This window comes from Oncorhynchus keta, chromosome 1, assembly GCF_023373465.1.
Source record: "Oncorhynchus keta strain PuntledgeMale-10-30-2019 chromosome 1, Oket_V2, whole genome shotgun sequence".
Classification (NCBI taxonomy): domain Eukaryota; kingdom Metazoa; phylum Chordata; class Actinopteri; order Salmoniformes; family Salmonidae; genus Oncorhynchus; species Oncorhynchus keta.
In genome coordinates, this window is record NC_068421.1 from 72,785,037 (window position 1) to 72,806,314 (window position 21,278).

The 21,278-nt window shown below is 39.5% G+C and overlaps 2 protein-coding genes across 2 annotated transcripts in view; both read right to left on the reverse strand.

Moving 5' to 3' along the window:
* uchl5 (ubiquitin carboxyl-terminal hydrolase L5) overlaps nt 1-21,278 on the reverse strand; it is a 1,000,928-nt gene that overhangs the window by 274,529 nt on the left and 705,121 nt on the right. The gene's annotated exons all lie outside the window — the stretch shown is intronic.
* Nucleotides 18,485-21,278, reverse strand: part of LOC118392918 (BMP/retinoic acid-inducible neural-specific protein 3) — a 56,120-nt gene continuing 53,326 nt past the window's right edge. The window contains exon 8 of the mRNA XM_035784947.2: nt 18,485-20,350. Coding sequence (XP_035640840.1) covers nt 19,234-20,350 — 1,117 coding nt within the window. The 3' untranslated portion in view covers nt 18,485-19,233. The remainder of the gene's footprint in view (nt 20,351-21,278) is intronic.

Here is a 21,278-nt window from a genome sequence, read left to right on the forward strand (position 1 = left end):
AGGTGCTGCATACAGACGTATCACAGGGTCCATGGACAGGGTCCATGCTACATATTGCTACAGACAGGAAGAATAGAGCTGTTTTTGTTTGACGTTCCCTCTGGCAGAAACCTCCTCAGGTGTCTCCAGTCCTGACTGAGCCAACCTGTCCCCAGTGTTTGTCCCACTGTATCATTAGCCAGCGACTCAGCTCTCTGCTCCAAATGTCATATATCCACAGTAATGAACTGCTAGAGAGAATAGAGTAGAGTACATGCTATTCCCAAACTTCCCTGCTGAACAACTCCCATTAATCCAAATGCTCTGACTTTGCTGCTCCGGTACCTCTCCTCATTAGCCTTGGCAGGTATCAGGATGCACATAATTGGGAGGTGCCCCATGTCAGGCAGTTGTATTTACTAGAGAAGGAGAAAGAAAGAGGGAGAGAGAGCCATGAGGAAATTACGAAATACCCTGGAGAAAGATGACTAGGGCTCACATTACTACAGGGGTGCAAGGGGCAAGCATCAAGCTGTCATTCTGTTTGTCAAACCGTGTCAACTCCTTTCAGCGCACTGTGCCAATAAAAAGTCCCTAAAAATATATATGAAAATTTAGAGGGGGGGGGGAAACAAGGTGTTTGTGGATTCCAATAACCCTCAGAGGCTCTGTGAGTCGCCCCCTATACCCGCTTATCCAATGTTTACCTCACAGAGAAGCATTGTTATAAAAAACAAATAATTATCTATCCTGCACGTTGAACTTCATTGCCAGTCCCTCCAGTGGGGGAAAGTGAGGCTCTACTGTCAAACTATTTTTTCCACTGATGTTCATTGTCTTGGGTTAGAGCATGTCCTTGGTTAATATTACAGCACTGTAACAGAACGCCTTTCCTTCCTGGCTTTGTCACAATTAAGACAATCTCATCCTAGCTCCTCATGAATCTGAGCACTTGGTACACTTCATGGCGAGGGATGCCTGAGAGCCCGATTTGCGGAAATGCTTTCACAAATAGATGCACATACAAGCCATAACAATGCTATGGTACCTCATTCTCTACATGTTGCCCCTGCATTAGTTTCCATGTTAAATTGAACGGGGGGTGTCCACCTTAACTGCATCTTGCCCTGGAGTGACATTGGAGACACGTGGTATGGAGGGGCATGGAGCGGAGCGGAGTGGCATGGTGTGGGGCAGTGCAGAGTGGGCAGGTGCGGTTGGGCGAGAGTTCTTTAATAATTGCCTGGGCAACATGGCCAAGCCCTGGTGGTTGTGTGCTGCGACTCTGAAGAAGACGCTCAGAATGTGCCACTGCATCATAGATTGAGGTTGGGAACCTAGGAGCACGTCTGGGCCATTTTTCAAATGTGCATTTCTTGTCCCAGAAGGAAGAAGTGGTTTTCCCCTATCATAAGCAATTGGAATAGATACAGGCACTAATATACTTCTTCAGTCGGTTGAAAAAGAGGGCTCACTGTGATGTTTTTCCTGGAGCACTGTATTTCTCCTTCCTGTTTTCACTGACAGAAGAATGAGGAGAGATCTGAGAGGAATGCGCTTACTGACCCATTCAATACTGCAACAGCCATGCAATTACTCTCCGTATGCTGTGACACCACTTTGAATGTGGTATAGAAGATGGCAATGCAACAACACAGTATTTACAACAGCATGGTGCTTTTAGGAGATTTCCACAAGCAAATAACACAAAAGCAGTTACCCCATTTGAAAATATTAATCTGAATTATATATGAATATTGAAATATAGAAATAAATATGAACTATAACAGTAAATCCAAATGGCACCAAAATAAGTAGTGCCTGGACCTGTATGTTCTTACAACTTAACACCCTTATTGTGGATATGAGTTTTCCATCCTGTTCTCTTTCCTTTGAAATGCCACTCCTAAATGGTCCCGTGTCAAATGAGGTAAGGGACATATATATTCAGAATCCCTCTCATCTCTACTTCCTTATCAAATGCATCTCATGCAGCCTATTTCAGAGCTATGCAAAAATCTGATGATTTAGAGAAAAGCCTTGCCTTTTCTAATCCAGCAGAAATGTCATGCTTGATTGAAACTTGGAGGAGTTGCAGAGTCGAGTCAAGTGAGAGGCGCATTCATTTGCATTTGGCCGACCAAATCACTATTTTTATAGGCCCCCTTTTCACAATTACACTCTCAGGATGTTAATGTTACTTTCAGACAGAATTACCTCTTTATGTGCTCTGATGCTTGTACTCCATTAATTTTGTTTTATTGCCACTAAATTAGTTTCACTCAGCCCCTCTGGCAGAGAAACCTAATGCGCATAAATATAATTTATGCACCTAAACATTTGTACTCAAAATATTCAGCTCAAGTACACTGTAGGTAGGCCGTGGGAATGTCAATTCCCTTCCCAACTCTTTGACTTCCACTCTGTTCTGACTGTGTAGGAAATGAATAGACTTATGGAGTTATTCTGGTAAAGTCATTCACCACAGGAATACCTTGTCTCTAACCTCATAGATAAAGTTTCTAAGGGAACATTTTCTCAGAGAATTGTGCCTCGTTGTAATAATGTCACCTTCAGACCACCAAATTCGGAAGTCTGTGCTATTTCACTTTCATGCATGAACATTATGTTTTAGTGCTACTATTAAGGCTATATGAGTTCAGATATTACTGTTTTAGCGGTGGGCGGGGGAAACTAGGTGTCACATTGGGAATTGCAGTTGATTGCAGTTGTGTGGTGAACTATGAAGATCATTTGGAGAAGGATGCAGAGATTACACCATGGGGAGCTCTACAGTACCTAGCTGAGGAATAAACATCCACTAAACAATAAAACAACAATTATGAAACATTTCAGGAATAATGAGGTCTTTATGAAAATCTATGTTTATAAAGAGTCAAGGTTGAGTCTTGCCTTGTCGACAGAATGACATTAGTTGGACCATGAATATAAATATGTGGACTACACTCAATAGATTTATTTTGTACTGCTTCAGAGCGAGAGCCATTACAGTAAATAAAGTAATATCAGCATGAGATAGTTCTACACAAGGATGCACTAAAGAACCTGAGATGTTTTGGTGGATACTGGGTATTAAGGCTTTTACTCCAGCCCTGATCTAACACACCTTATTTGGCTCATCAAGGTCCTGATGAGCAGCTGATTTGTAAGGCAGATTTGTTAAAGCAGGAGAGCACAGTAGCTCTCTGGCAGGAGGGTTGACCACCCCTGTTGTTTTCTATTTACTATTTTCCTCCTGTTTCACTCCTTGTGTCTGAGCTGTTCAGAGGATGCTGTGGAATGTTTGAGTCTCATTGCCTCCAGTTGTCATTCTGGGTGATGAAGCTAAAGCTGAGCTAGGGTTGGGAGATTTAAACCAGAATGTAAACATTTGTCTCCCATCAGGCCTGCTGTCGAGACAACCCTAAGCTTTTTCACTCCGAGGCCTCTCAGGTGAAATTCCTTTATTCCAGGACCCAGAGTAAGACATAAAACTCTATAGATTACAAGAGACTGGCAGCTAGTGAGAGAAACACCTGAGATAATGAGCTGTGATACGATGCCTGTCTCTCTTCCTCCAGCAGCCATCCATCAATGGAAATGTTAGAGATAGAGAGGGCCAAAGCTGGGTTATTCTCCTCCTGTCACTGGAAACTAGATTCCACACACGTGCCTGACCTTTGGTGAAGCAATTTTCTGCCCATGTAGTATAGCCTACTGCTGGTGTCCTGCCGACTACGCCAGCTGCTGGGATGAGTGATGGGATTTTATTAGGGATGGCAACGTCTTGTTACTGACCAAACATAACTTATACCTGCACCCACCTACATCCCACTGGGAACACCATGTCATTTCAACATGGGTAATTAGGTAATATTTAGTTGCGATATTGTACAATGAGATTACAACCTATATTCAACCAAAAAAAGCTTCTCCCAAGTGGGTGTGACACATAGTCCCATTCCCTGCTGTACTGCTGCTTGGATTCCACCTGGCAATCTGTTCACCGTCCGCCCTGGCCTGTCTCCCAATGTCTGGTAGAGGTACCTCCACCACACTCACCCCTCTCTCCCGAGCTTTTGCTCGCCTCCAGCACTCAGACACTGTTGGGGCGAGTGACTCTGAATTTACAATGGCTAGCCCCAAGTCGTTATATATATATTTTTTTTTCTTGGGAATTTTGCTATTTGCCTCATGACTACTGCATACTTTGTTGACTACAAAGTTTCTTTACCCAACCGTTGGACAGACTATGTTTGATCCCACACTTGGGTCTTTGACACTCTATTGGTTACACAGACTTTTGGCCTCCCATTCTATTCTAACCACCTCTCGCCGGCTTTGTATTCATGTTACCTGATGAAATTGCTGTACAATATGATCTTGTTGCCATCTAATGCACATTCAGATGTCATAAATCAGCACTGCAGATCTCTCCCTGTAGTATGCCGTGCCTTGATTGTATTACTGTTGATTATTATTATTTATCATATCTGGAAATGTGCATGAACACCCTTGCCCACCTACTGTTGTTAGCCCCAATTCTCTTTGTGCTCTGATATCTGCTTCACTGATTTCTGCTCTCCTAAAATCCTGGATTTTCTGCACGTTAACACTAGAAGCTTATTACCTAAAATCTATCATTTGAAAGTGTGGGTTCACAACTCCAATTCAGATGTGTTGGTCATTACTGAGACATGATTAAGGATGAGTGTTTTGAATACTGATGTTAACCTTTCTGGTTATCACTTTTTTTGGCAAGACAGATCCTTCAAAGGTGGGGGAGTGGCAATCTTTATCAAGGAACACCTTCAGTGCTTGGTTATCTCCATCAAGTCTGTCCCCAAACAATTTGATTTGCTGGTTTAAAGCTTTAAACTTGCAAATAGCTCTTTCCCTAATTGGAGGGAGTTGAAATACCGTGTTGCCAGCAACAACCCCAAAAAATCACTGCTCTAGAGAAGATCTGCATGGAGGAATGGGCCAAAATACCAGCAAAAGTGTGTGAAAACCTGGTGAAGACTTACAGAAAATGGTTGACCTCTGTCATTGCCAACAAAGGGTATATAACAAAGTATTGAGATAAACTTTACATGGCCCCATTCAAAATACCAGCAACAGTGTGTGAAAACCTGGTGAAGACTTACAGAAAACGTTTGACCTCTGACATTGCCAACAAACTTTTGTTATTGACCAAATACTTATTTTCCACCATAATTTGCAAATAAATTCATTAAAAATCATACAATGTGATTACACATTACAGGCCTCTCTCATCTTTTTAAGTGGGAGAACTTGCACAATTGGTGACTGACTAAATACTTTTTTGCCCCACTGTATATATTTATATATAAAAGCATAAATATATAAGAAAGCATAAATACATCTGTGTCTGAGGTTTTTAATATATATATATATATATATATATATATATATATATATATATATATATATATATATATATATATATATCAGTGACAAAAACATTGATATTGATGGATACAATGTTTTTTTGTTCCGATTGCAGATCTAAGGGTGGTGGTGTTGCTATATACATAAAATACAAGTTTTTGGAAACCATTCTGACTTATGTTACAAAACCCCAGCAATTTCAATATCTGTCTTTGAATATAAATATGACTCACAGGTGGTAACTGAGAACCTCTAATCTGAACTATTTTAATGAACATTTTCATGATGCAGACACATTATTTGATAGAGTTAAATTTATGTTAAAAAATCCCCTGCCCCTGATGATCTGAAAACCCCACCGACTACAATTAGCTGCAGACATCATTGCTCCCCCTTTAACATACATCTTTAACTCACCCTAGAATGTAATGAAATCCCCAGGTTGTGGAAATCAGCATTTGTCCTTCCTCTTTTGAAAGGAGGTGATCCCACTCTACTTAATAATTATCGGCCAATATCTAAATCATCTGTTCTGGCAAAGGTATTTGAGTCCCTAGTCAATAGGCAGCTTAAGGTTAACCTCCAGGAAACAAACATTTAGAATGGTATGCAATCAGGTTTCAGGTCTAGCCATAGTACTGCCACAGCAACTTTGAGGGTGTGATATTCACTGTGCCCAGGATAAGAAGCTGCATCTGTATCTGTTATCATAGACTTGTCAAAGGTTTTTAACATTGTAGACCATTCTCCTGGTGCAGAGATTAAAGTGTATTGGGATTACTGGTCATACTCTGGAGTGGTTTGTGAACTACCTGTTTTCATGACTTTGGCCTGGGGGGTTGGTTTATGGCAATCATAAATACCTCTTTTCTTTTGGGAAATGAACTATATTCTGGTAATCCAAACAATTGAGCATATGCAGTGGTACTTAATGAATATGATGTCAGTTCGGTTGTCATCTGAGATATTCTCATCAATGATAAGATGACATAAACTCTACAGTGAAAATCTACACATCAGAGTTATCGGATTCACATGGAATTGTTTTTCAATTTAAATGTTTGAATATGAAATTATTTGTGATGGGATGAAATGTGATTTTAGCTTCTAAAATGTGAGATGTGAGTTTTCATAAATTAGGGCTGCTCACTCAGTGGCCCGCCTCTGTGGAGGGACATGGGCTATAAAACTTTTCTAACACACCCTCCTCTCCCTTCCTATATATGCACTTGACGACAACATAACTTCCTGTTCAGATGAGGTGGGATGACGATCCTATGTCAGAATGGTTCAGAAAATAACTACAGGACGGGGCGAACATCAGCAGGAACTTTGGTTGTGAATGGTATGAACTTTGAACTCTTATTCACTACAGAAGTGATACCTCCTAGCTGTTGAGTTAGCGACCGCAGCTGCAAACGCAGGTTAGGAAGGAACTGACAGAGTATCCCGTCTATCACACAACAACGTTACTACAATGTATCCAATTGACAACCAGAGACATTCTTCAAAGGACAGAGGACTCGGTTTGGCAACACGGCCTTCCATCTACCACCAACCTAATGAAGCGGCGCACAGAGTAAATATTTATTGCATTTTCCTTTTCCAAATGGGCAGTAATTTAGAATGCATAAGATACTGTATTTACGATAGCACAGCTTCGCCTTTGTTCCTGTCTTCCCGCTCTTTCACTCAACCCAGCCCCTTTTCCTTTGTGTAACAAGCCGTCATATCTGTTCCGCCCGCTAGGGACGTTTTCCTATGACGTAATTTGTAATCAAGTTATGATTTAATTATGTGTATGTGAATTATGTGTGATTAGTTAGGTATTTAGTAAATAAATGATTTAACCCAATGTTGTATTGCTGATTCAAATTGTTAGCCAGGGTTCTTGCAGAAAACCAAGAATTTACAACTTTCAGATTATGAGACTGAAGTACGATGAAGATTAATGTTGACTGCTATTGATGTAAAATATTACTAGGTCTTTAAGAGTTTATTCGGAAGATAACAGCTCTATAAATATTATTTTGTGGTGCCCGACTATCTAGTTTATTACATTTACATGATTAGCTCAATCAGGTGATATTAATTACAGATAAATTATTTTATAGAATAGCATGTCATATCACTTAATCCGGCATAGCCAAAGAGGCTACACTGTCAAATCGAAACCAGTGTGTTAAGGTAACTGGTTGTAAATCGGACACCATAGAGTTGTGCTCGGGTGTGCCTCAAGGATCCATTTTAGGTCCCCTGTGCTTTATTATCTATATCAACAACATTGGGAGACATATTGAGACGCTGATGTATATTTTTCATGCAGATGACACTGTTCTCCATTCAAGTGGCTGCAGTTTTACTTTGGCTTTTGAAAAATGCTCAAACAGCTTTTAATGTCATTCAACAAAATCTGTACAATTTGAAGCTTGTTCTGAATTTATCTGAAACAATATGCATGGTATTTTCCAATACTAAACATTCTGAAAACCATGTAAGTACTACCTTGGAAGGACATTATACAGAGCAAATCAAAACATACAAATATCTGGGAGTTTGGGTTTTTGTGACTTTTGGCTAATTCATATTTAAGATAATTTACTGATTAATTACTGGAATTATTAAATTATCTGATTTGTTTGATTCATTTGGTTATCCTATTCAAAATAATCTATGAGGACACCATTAAGGTTTGGATACAGAAAAACCCTTGACTTAATAAGCCCAGTAGTTATCATTAACCGTTATACCATTAATGACTATATCAACACGTCAATAATTTAAAGTTTAAAGTTTTAATGTCACATGCAGTGAAATGACTTGCAAACTCAAAACCCAACGACGCAATAATCAATAACAATGTATCAGAAAGCAAAAAATACAAGAAATAAGAATAAGAAATATGAAATACACAATAAAGTAAGTATACTATATAGAGTAAATATTTTAAAAGTCAGTTCTAATACAATATTCACATGTGCAGGGATACTGGAGTGATGGATGCAGATATGTATAGCGCTAAGGTGACTAGGCAACAGGATATAATATAAACAGAGTAGCAGCAGCTTGCATGTGAGTGGGTGTGCGGGTGTGTAGAGTCAGTATAAATGTATGTGCATATTATGTGTGAGTGAGCAAATGATGGAGTAAGTGTTTGTGTGTGTTTGAGTGACAGTGTGTGAGTGTGCAGGGCAAATACTGAAATAAAAGGTCAATAAAGATACAAGGTAAATTCGGTCCATGTAGCTATTTTGTTAGCTATTTATCAGTCATATTGCTTTGGGGATAGAAGCTATCCATGAGCCTGTTGGTGGCAGACTTGATGCATCGGTACCTCTTGCCGTGCAGCAGCAGAGAAAATAGTCGATTTTCCGGCCTTCCTTTCACACCACCTGATATAGTGGTCCTGGTGGCAGGCTGGTACCTCAAGGAATACTCTGTCTAATAAAATGATCATTCTTAATTAAGGATTAGCCCCTTTTTTCCCCAATTGTCACCTAAAATAACATACCCAAATCTAACTACCTGTAGCTCAGGTCCTGAAGCAAGGACATGCATATTCTTAGTAACATTTGAAAGGAAACTCTTTGAAGTTCATGGAAATGCGAAAGTAATATAACACAATAGATCTGGTCAAATATAATACAAAGAAAAAAACAACTGTTCTTTTGTATTTTTTGGTACCATCTTTGAAATGCAAGAGAAAGGCATAAATGTATTATTCCAGCCCAGGTGCAATTTTGGCCACTAGATAGCATCAGTGTATGTGCAAAGTTTTAGACTGATCCAATTAACCATTGCATTTCTGTTCAAAATGTTGTATCAAGACTGCACAAATGTGCCTAATTTGTTTATTAATAACTTTTCATGTTCAACATTGTACACACTCCTCAAACAATAGCATGGTATTATTTCACTGTAATAGCTACTGTAAATTGGACAGTGCATTTAGATTAACAAGAATGTAAGCTTTCTGCCAATATCCGATATGTCTATGTCCTGGGATTTATTGCTTTTTATTACTTACAACCTCGTGCTAATTGCATTAGCTTACGTTAGCAAAACCGTCCTGTGGAAGGGACACTGATCCCGAAGAAGTTTTAATAGTCGTTAGTTCTGGAACTGCAAAAACCCAGTCACTGGCAAATGACTTCAATGCCACAAATAATCACATTCACGGTTTTACTTACTAGACTAAATAGCTGTATCATTAGGTAGTTAACCTCTTTGAACCACCCCTCCTGGATCGGGGATAATTGTCATCAGCAACGCTGAATAGCATAGCACAACAGTCAAATAATATTATTAGAAAATATTCATATTCATGAAATCACAAGTGCAATATAGGAAAACATAGCTTAACCTTTTGTTAATCACCCTGTCATCTCAGATTTTGAAATGATGCTTTACAGCGAAAGCAATCCAAGCATTTGTGTAAGTTTATCGATAGCTTAGCATAGCATTATGTACACTTAGCATCAGGAAGCTTGGTCACGAAAATCAGAAAAGCAATCAAATTAACCGTTTACCTTTGATGATCTTCAAATATTTTCACTCACGAGACTCCCAGTTACACAGCAAATGTTCCTTTTGATCCATAAAGATGATTTTATACCCAAAATACCGACGTTTGTTTGTCGCGTTATGTTCAGAAATCCACAGGGAAGAGCGGTCACGATAACACAGACGGAAATTCAAAATAGTCTTCATAATGTTCACAGAAACATGCCAAACGTTTTTTACAATCATTCCTCAGGTAGTTTTTAAAATATATATTCGATAATATATCAACCGAGTGTGTAGCTTTTTCCATAACAGCGGGAGGAACAATGGCCGTTTTACTCAATTGCGCACCAACTCACTCTGAGAGCCCCCACCTATCCACTTACGCAATGTAATCCTTCACGCTCATTTTTCAAAATAAAAGCCTGAAACTATGTCTAAAGACTGTTGACACCTTAGGGAAGCCACAGAAAAGGGAATCTGGTTGATATCCCTTTAACCTCTTAGGTCGACCCGACACGCAGGCGTCCCATCTAGACATCTGGAAATGCAAATGCGCTACGCTAAATGCTAATAGCACTCGTTAAAACTAAAACGTTCATTAAAAGACACATGCAGGGTACTGAATTAAAGCTACACTCGTTGTGAATCCAGCCAACAAGTCAGATTTTTAAAATGCTTTTCGGCGAAAGCATGAGAAGCTATTATCTGATAGCATGCAACACCCCTAAAGACCCACAGGGGACGTAAACAAAATAATTAGCATAGTCGGCGCTACACAAAATGCAGAAATAAAATATAAAAAATTCATTACCTTTGACGATCTTCTTTGTTGGCACTCCTAGATGTCCCATAAACATCACTATTGGGTCTTTTTTTCAATTAAATCGGTCCATATATAGCCTAGATATCGATCTATGAAGACTGTGTGATCAATGAAAAAAACAGCGTTTTATAACGCAACGTTAATTAAAAAAGTCGACGATAAACTTTCACAAAACACTTCGAAATACTTTTGTAATGCAACTTTAGGTATTAGTAAACGTTAATAATCGATCAAATTGATCACGAGGCGATGTATATTCTATAGCTCTCCGTCTTGAAATAATGTCCGGATAAATTTCAACCAAAATATCCGGTCGGAGACCGGAAGAAATGGGCTGTCTCTTGTTCGTTTGACCAAGAAACAAATCCTAGGCAAATGACAAGACTGTTGACATTGTGTGGAAGCTGTAGGAATTGCAATCTCGGCTCCAGGTAATGTGGTTCCCATTCAACAATTCATTCAAGTGGCGCATTGATATATTTTCCAATTTTCAGTGATCAGATTTTCCTGCGCTTTTCGATGAAACGCACGTTCTGTTATAGTCACAGCCGTGATTTAACCAGTTTTAGAAACGTCTGAGTGTTTTCTATCCACACATACTAATCATATGCATATACTATATTCCTGGCATGAGTAGCAGGGCGCTGAAATTTTTAACAGAATGTTTGAAAAAGTAGGGGGTAGGATCAACAGGTTAAATTGGCAATATGGATGCATAAGAACAGAGAGATTTCAAAAACAGGGGCACTTCCTGATTGGATTTTCCTCAGGTTTTAGCCTGCAATATCAGTTCTGTTTAACTCACAGACAAAATTTTGACAGTTTTGAAAACTTTAGAGTGTTTTCTATCCTAATCTGTCAATTATATGCATATTCTAGCATCTGGTCCTGAGAAATAGGCCGTTTACTATGGGAACGTTATTTTTCCAAACATAAAAATAGTACCACCTAGCTTCAAAAATTAAGACAAGGTACAATGGGATACAACACAGTTATTGAGGAGAGAAGCTCCACAGATCAGAATAGGCGTATGTACTCAACAACACATTCACAGGACTTTTGAGGATGCTATGATCTTATTCATTGAAAGAGAATATGTGAGAGGGCTTCATCAACATAGGCTTTCACAACCGTGAAACTATAGAGCTCACCTTCCAGGAATATACATGGACTTGGCTACCAGTTAACATCCGATGTTGACAGTGCCAGGACAGTATTGATCATTGGTTTGTAAATTATACCTACCCTCTTACAATGCTCAATGACTTCCACCACTTAACACAAACAGCACCACTTTCAGAGGAAAGTAAGAATGCAACACCGACTTGCATGTCGGTCTTGCCTACCCAGTTGGATTCCGTTAGGATGAGATGGAGCTGGGGTAAAGGGTTTGTTGTCCAATTCTCTTTCGACAGTAGTGCTGAGGTCAGCAGGCCGAAGTAGCTCATAGCAGAAAGAGCTATACCCACTTCACTCTCTCTCAGTCCTCAGTCAAGGAGAGTAAAGTTGATTACAGCTTTTTCCTGTGCAGTGAATTCTTCCTCTGATCCCAGCCGGGGTGGATTGTGAACTCAGTCAGTTAGTCTTGAATGAGCAAACAGTACATTCCGCAGGATCACCTCTAGGATGATTGCTTCTGTCTGAGTGGGATAGGTCTCGTCAATAGGTGTTTGGTTCCAAGGTAATGTGGATAATTTGTTCAACTGGTGTGGCTGCACCGCGAAGAAAGTTGATATAACAGTCTGTTAGCAAGTCCTGTAATTATAGGGATACTCACAGAGGGCGGGCTGATAGGCCAGACAAGGTACCACGGGACCACCCCGTTGATCCCAAGAATCCATCCAATTTTTGACAAGTGAGATAAATCTAAGATTTCCTCATAAGTATCGACAGTATGTTTATACTGTAGAGAAAACAGGTCAACAGTCCCTAGGATGAAATACATATCCTATAGATTCTAAACATGTCTTAAGTCAAATGCATTCATTCCATGTCTCAGCAAATACACATTATAACCCTTTTAGAGACAGAAAAATCAGAAGAAAAATATCAAGTTATGCCAACCAATGTCATGAGTCCTTCTGTTTGGTACATTGTTCAGAAATTAGTTTAAATGTCACTTCCACAATTGCTGCTACTTTTCCTTCTTGTTACAAGGAATATCATAGCCTGCCCCCCCCTGGAATCCACATCTAGAGTACCCGAAAGTCCAGTAACACATGTACATTGTAAAGATGTTCTGCTGATCTGCAGAAATCACCTGTTCTTTGTCTCTTAGACCTCCTTCAGGAGACAATCAGAGTCATAAAAAGGGGAAACGGAAACGGAGAGGAGTTTATTGTTCTTGTGATAGGGGCGTCTTGTAAGCTACTCAGTGACTGGAAGGTCTGACCCCCCTTTGCACATTGATGCGTGCAGAGGGGAAATGTGCTCCATCATTGATAGCTTGAGGAAGGTGCTGTCAATAACAGAACACTCTGGCCTGGAATGTAGTACATAGGGAATATATGTTCTCCACCATTCATAACTGAGGGTTACAACAGGGAGGATGAGAAGTTGAGTTCCAACACCCATGTTGAGAACCTTGTCCATAAACACATGCTGGGAATTGGGTTTTATTACCTGCACAAATCTTGTTTTTCCTTTGCCGCCAGAAAATGGTTGATTTGTTGTACCTTTCTCTCTGTGTTGATCTATGGTGATACTATTATGTGTAAGCCTAAAACTCTACACTGAAGGCTCTTGAATCTGTATCATGAAGCCTTCATTTTGTTACCAATCAGAGACATCTAACTCATCATGGTGGTCTTTACAGTGTACTAGCAACACGCAGGCTCAAACACTGGTACATTCTTGAGGTCATTTTAGGTAAAGCTTATCTATCCGCTCTTCTAGCTTGAAATGGAAACACAAACAAGCTCAGATCTCAATCTTGTCTTATGCTAATGGTACAGCAAATTAGAACCAAGCATGGAAAAAGTTCCTTTCATTACTCAGCCCCCTGGTCTTGGAATTCCCTCCAAGCCAACCTAAATCTCCAGGATCTGGTGTCCCTGAAGGAGTTCAAAAGACAAATAGATAAACAGGGTTTTGAGACATGTAGTTGTTTCTAGTTCTCACTCGATGTCACACACATCCACTGTTTGTCAATGTTGTATTTGTGCTGTAGCCAGTGTCTTCTGTCTGTGTTTTCCATTTTGCCTCACATTATTATCCCCAATCATGAAATCCGGGGAGGGGAATGTGGATCTTTCTCCGTCCGTCTGTACTTTCATTTGTTTATTCATTCGTAGATTTATTTGTTCATACATTAGAAACACACAAAATCGCAAACAGCACTGGCCCAGTTTTAACTCAACTTTGGTGTATGATGCGTCTTGCCATAGAGATCCAGCATTTACAAAATTACACTGATTGGCCAGATGGTGGTACTATAATAAGAGATTGAAAATGCAAACTTTGAAAGGTCATGAGCCTCACCCCGTTTGATCTGAAGTCATGAAATTAGGTACAAAGGTCCCTCTCCTCACAAAGAACACATTTGCTTCAGGGACCCATAAGGTGATGGGTTCCATGACGGAATTTCCGCCATTTTTAATTTTGTGAAAACACTTCTGGCACCGAATTACTGTTATGCATGGAACTTGATATGTGGCATCTATGGACAATTTTTTCCAGTTATTACCCAAAACAACACTGCCAATAAAAAATGTTGTGGCCTGGTACATAAATGCCTATAAATACATCAAGGTTATTAGTATTGTAACACAATTTGGTACATATGTTGCAAACACTCAAAACATGCAAGAACATTCATATTTTTAAAATTTTATTTAACCTTTATTTAAAATGGCATGTCATTTAAGAAGAAATTCTTATTTACAATGATGGCCTACAATGATGGCAGAACGACAGATTTTTACCTTGTCAGCTTGGGGATTTGATCCAGCAACCTTTCGGATAACTGGCCCAATGCTAGGCTCCAAATAATATGTTTACATATCAACCTCATTGTGGCGCTATAACGGGAACATGTTTATATCTCTTTATCCGTTTGACTCAGAGTGCTGACATTTGGCACATATGGTCAGGGACACGAGTCTAGCTAACCCACACAATATCTCAGACACCACTGGCCCAATTAGATGTATTTTTTGGGGTAAAATGTGTCTTGTCGTAGCGATCTATATTTTACAAAATTCCACTTATTGGCTCAAGGGGGAGCTGCATCATTCGTGAGGGACTACAGGTTTACTGTTGCCTTTTTTGATCATGGTCAGTGATACACCCAGTAGTCATACGAGACAGAACTCACTTACCAAGCTGTCACCTAGTTCTCTTGCAAGACTCATTGGAGAGGTTGTGTAGAGGGCTCTATCCATTTTATTTAGCTTATTTCTTTCTTATTTCTATTTTCAAGATGTAGGGCTAAAACACTGTTATATGCCCCCCCAATGGATCTGTCTTCATCCGTTGGTATGTTAGTCACACGCAATGTCTCAGACACCAGTGACAAAAATTGACAAAAATTTAGTCAATTATGCAATTTGCCATAGAGATCCAGCATTTTCAAAATTATACCGATAGGCTCAAGGGGGGCGCTATAATAACTGAAATTCAAAACTTTGAATAAGCATATCTCCTGCCTTTTACCTGCTGTTAATGTAAATAATAATTTATTCTTAATTGACTTGCCTGGTTAAAGTGTAACTGACAGCATTTGAACTACTTTGGAGATATGAAACAAACAGACAATCGTAATATCAGTCAAAAATATCAGATTCCAAGTTTGTGCTACAAAACCAACTTTATAAGAGGTTTTAAAAATAGGTTATATTTTTTATCAACATTCCATGACGTACAGTAAAGCATTGTTGGCAGAATAGGTGGATGCAGATCAATGCATGATTCATATAATTCACCAATACTTTTCTTGGCAGTCCCAAAAATATTGCTATCAGGTTGTAAATCACAGCTGGCATGGAATATTTTTTGCTGCCTCCATTCGGGATGCACTGTTTCAGTTTCAATAACTCAATATTTTGGACAAAAACAGACAAATGTAACTAAGGCTGGGAATGTCAATACAATCAAACTAGCAAGTGCAATGATCACAAGTCTAATGGCTAATAGGCTAGCGTATCTATTTATATAGAAATCTAAAAACACAGAACCTGACGTTAGCTAGCTAGCTGCTAGTAGAATGTTATGTCATTGCAGGAGTGGGTGAATGACTGACTGACTTCTTCCCTCAAGTCGTTTTTCGGCTACATAGGTAAAGAGTCAGGTGTCTTTTGCTTAGCTAGCAAGAAATATGAATTGTTTTGCCAGCTAGCTAGCTAGCTATGCTGAACTTGAACGACTGTTACCCAGTTAGCATATCTCTTGTGTTTGCAAATTTACTCTGACTATCTACTCCGATTTCAGAGCACTCTCGTCTGAGTGTGCCAAAGTACATAATAAGTGATGAATAAGAATGTGCAACATGCTGAATATGACCTGTGTCAGTAAACATAGGCAAAAAAAGTAATTGTTAGTCACGAATGCTCTAGATAACATGTAAACACCCTAACCAGCTCTGTTACGGCAAGTAAAATAGTCAAATTGAGGTGTTCTCTCGTTTGTGTCTGGAAGTAGCTAGCTAGTAAGCTAGCCAACTTTAGCCATTTAGATTGGATGCTTGGTTGTGAGAAGCATGCATATGGCAGGCATGCTGCAGAAAGAAGAGCAGGCAACTTACTATTCCCCATCATTTATTGGTGCAATTTTGACGGCCAACTAGCTCAAAAGGTTTGAGAGGGTTTATCTAATGTTCCTTCGTTCGATTTTACCTCCTCTTGCACTGGCTAGCATTAGTTGTTCATCTTGCTGTTGATGATTGGCATATAAGGAAAGATAGCCTACCTTTTTGTGGTTTGATCAATAGGACTGTAAAGTTCCAAAATGTAAGAGGACTCCCGTGTTATTTATATATTTGTAGAAATCCATTCAGGTGTAATTTGTGGGTTGTGCCAAATGCGTTCTAATTTTCTAAAAACACACAGGTCAGTTAAAAGTGAATGATGGCAGGTCCTTGTGGCAAATGTATGTTTGTGTAAAGGCCTACTGTAGCTCTGATTGGCTATGGTGCAACAGCCTGTGTAGACTCCAGTCCTGGATGATGGTTTTATTTACTGTAGTGTCTATTAATTGTCCAAACACACGGCCGCTTTCCCACTCTATATTACTATAACATTTTCTCAAATGCCTTAACATACGTAATTCCCAAACATTCTAAGAATTTCTGGAAACGTGAAAAAAGTGCTCGCTTGTCAGAAAATGTACCAAAAAAAACTTCCTAGGGGTGTATTTGAACAGATTTAAAAAAATATATATATATTTTTTAAATGCTGTCAGTTCAACTTTAAATAACGGTTAACTAAAAAAATATATAGGCCTAAATAGCATCATTGATGTTATATGAGTCACATTAATTTGCTCTGTTAAATCTACCCTTTGGAATGACTTCGATAGCAGCAGTGAATCTATTTAGATTTTAAGTGGAAATCACTCATCATTCTCTTGATAACATATTGGTAATAGTCAGTGACAAATATCATAGCTAAGCAGGGCTTGGTTAAAATCCTGAATGGGAGAACAAAAGGTTGCTGTAGATAGATTCATTCTCCAGTAGGAGGTTCTGCCCAGCTTATTGTTTTTTTCTGATAGTGGATTTTACTTTGAAGATCTGATGTTTTAAATAAACAAATTCAAAATAATTTATAGACTACCTATGTTGAAATGTAGTTAGCATGATGACATAAACCTGTGGTTGAAATTTCACCATCAAAAACAAGTTTACATTGATGACTTTTTCGAATCGAATGTATTTTCCACGTAGATTCCACATCACAATAGGTTGACAAGTTGCGTTGAAACAATGTTAATTCAACCAGTTAGTGCCCAGTGGGATGTAATTAAAACAAAGACAATTGAAAGTCCTTGAAACTCACAATTCAAGTGTACTGATGGACACTTTTGTTTCACTGTTATGTCATCAGACGTCCAATTAACCTGAGCATTTAATTTATTGTTTTCTTAAAGCCAGATTTCATATTGGCATATAAAAAAGATTCATACCTCATATTCTCACAAATTCTGAAAAAGTACTAAATAATGACAGACAGAACGGAGAGAGAGTGAATCAATAAATAAGGAATGCCTCCACTTTGATTGATGATCATCTGAAGTTGTAGGGAAACTTTCCAGGCTACCACTCTTTTAGTATTTTACACTTTTTTCCTGCAGTGAATTGGCTGGATTGCTTTCAAGGATATCCAAGGGGACAAGTCATTAGTCGAAGAATAAGTCACCTGGCGTTTTATGCCAAACACTGGAGCGAGTTGTGCTCTAGGGTTTGTTGTGACTTCAATATATTATTTTGTTGTCGGGCAATGTTGCCTTGTCAAAGTCCTTTACACAGATAAATTGCAAAGGTTCATTCAAGGCAACATTTCTCTCAAATTACAGGATAAAAAATCCTCTCAAAACACTGAAGGACTGAATGGAACATCTTATATTCTGTGGTTTGCATGAAGCATTTCCTTTTCAGAGAAGAGATTGATTTTGAAATATAATCTTAACTGACAAAGATATGCATCAGATATGATATCATCTAGATTAATTAACCAAAGATCAAATATAAATATGAAATTGATTCATCATACATAGATTATCTCTGATAAAAATATCCACTAGCTAAAACATCTAAACTATTTACAGATGGCACGTAAAAATGACTTTTATTTCGTGAATTAGCAAATTCAGAATGTTTTCATACATCATATAGACATTGTTTCATAACTGTTCACAAACGAATGCATTATAAAAAATAAAACATAAACATACTAGCCATTGCGTGTATGGTGTTTTATTTCTGCATGTCTGAAGTATTGTATAACTCTAATTTTACAAATATGTGAAATAGAAAAGCCTGTGTGGGAATTTAAACCTATGAAAAACAATGAACATTTGATTTCCTTAGCATCTCATTTAGCTCTGGACACATGGGGTGTAGTGGGATTCAACAGAAGGGTATGATAATAAAAAATGGTGTGTTCAATAACAAAGTGAAAGACCTAAGTAAAGCCATGCTGGTGTCAAACCAAACACACTGTTGAGATAACACTTAATTATCAGCAAAAGCTTCACATTTTAACGGATTATTGAGATCTGTGCAATTTATGGGAAACATATCAGTGATGATACATCTTTTATATCCATCACGGTCAGAAATAAACTCTGTTTCTTATTCTTATCATTTAAAAAGGCAAAGTGGGCATGGTGAAGCCCCCTTGTGTTTATGCCACACACTTTCCAGAAATATAGAATTTTACATGAATCCCAATAAACAGCGCTCAACATCATAAAAACAAAGAAAATGTCCCTCAGTGCCTTACAAAATTGCTCTTAACTGTAATCAAGTCAGTGTAATAGCAGCACAAGCATCTGTGTAGTTGGACTCCGGCCCCTTATTAGCTACATAATTTGGTTGTTTCGTATTCCATGGAGTTTGGCTGTTTGGCAGAAAAAATCTGCAATGCTGCCTGTATTCGGATAACATCTGTGGTGGATAATTTCAGGCGGTGGCGCAGCAGGCAGGAAAAGAGGTCCAGGAGCTGAGGTCCAGGAGGGGACAGTCTGTTGACCCGGTCCCTGATCTCTAGCAACTGCAGCAGGGCTGAGTCCTGCGATCCCTGAGTGTACGGGTAGTCCAGCTGCAGAATCAGGTCCTGGATCGCTTCCGGGTCAAAGTGCATACTGTAGCCAAACACCTGGATGCTGTTTATTTTCATGTAGCCCAGGTTCTTACCAGGCTCCAGGAACTCTAAAGGTTCGTAGTAGACTGAGCCGTTCCCTTGGGGCAACGGAGCACTGATCCGGCTCCGCAAGTAGAAGTGGACAGTCTCAAAAAATGTTTTCCACTTGTTACCCAAAGTCAACGTCCAGTTGTAACAGTCCAGGGGAATGTCTAGTTTAGTCCTTTCCCAGTCGGGGTAGCTGTTCTGGTGTATAGGCATGATCCAGCTCTCAGAGTGACTGCCCCCGAAGGGGTTGATGTAGACAGACAGCACTGGCTCCAGGGTGCTGTTCTTAGTAAGGCAGATCTGCAGGGTCATCCCGAGGAGCATGTGGACGTGGTTGGACTTGTACTTGTTGCTCTTCAGTGTCAGCAGCATCCTCTTTCTCCACGACGGGTCAAACCAGTTGTTGAGCCGTACATCGTTGCTGACGAAGAGCCCATGGATGCCAATACGGCTGTCTTTCTTCTGTAGCAGGTATCTCAGCTCCAGGTCCTGCAGGTCCATCTCAAAGCCGATGTAGTGGTCTGTGGAGTCCGGCACCTCATTGCGGCAGACCCCCTGGCTGAGCATGTACCCAGGATTGCATGTGGCACAGCGGGAGCGGTTGTCGTAGGAGCAGGAGGCGCAGAAGGAGCCCTCGCCCATGGTGCAGGGTATGACACCCTGGCAGGACGGGTGTTCATAGGGGCAAGAGCAGCTCCTTGTCTCCTCCAGGTATGAACCTATGTGGTTGTTTTCACTGCAGTACATGATGGACAAGATAAAGTTCAGCCAGTAGGTGAAGGACCTGCAAAACACAGATAAACACAATGAAGATAAACTTCCAGACTGTTTTCTACAGGAAATGCACTCTGTGTGGCCAAACACTTTGCAGTTCTGGGAAAAGGGAAAGAGGGATACCTAGTCAGTTGTACAACTGAATGCATTCAACTGAAATGTGTCTTCCGCATTTAACCCCTTTTGAACACTATCTGCACAAGGATCAAATCAAATTCAATTTATCACATGCTTCGTAAATAACAGGTGTAGACTAACAGTGAAATGCTTGCTTTGTCCTTTTTAAATGTGTGTGTGAGTGTGGCGTCAATATGCATGTGTGCTCATGCGATGTGTGGGCGTATGTAGTATATCTGTGTTTGGTGTGTGAGTGTTGGGGTGTCAGTGTAAGTACAGTTGAAGTCGGAAATTTACATACACCTTAGTCAAACACATTTAAACTCAGTTTTTCACAATTCCTGACATTTAATCCTAGTAAAATTCCCTGTCTTAGGTCAGTTAGGATCTCCACTTTATTTTAAGAATGTGAAATGTCAGAATAATAGTGGAGAGAATGATTTAATTGAGCTTTTATTTGTTTCATCACATTCCCTGTGGGTCAGAAGTTTACATCCACTCAATTAGTATTTGGTAGCATTGCCTTTAAACTGTTTGACTTGGGTCAAACGTTTCGGGTAATATATCCACATAATTTTCTATACTCATGATGCCATCTATTTTGTGAAGTGCACCAGACCCTCCTGTAGCAAAGCACCCTCACAACATGACGCTGCCACCCCCGTTCTTCACGGTTGGGATGGTGTTCTTCCAAACAGTTATATTTTTGTTTCATCAGACCACAGGAAATATCTCCAAGAAATACGATCTCTGTCCCCATGTGCAATTGCAAACCACAGTCTGGCTTTTTTATGACAGTTTTGGAGCAGTGGCTTCTTCCT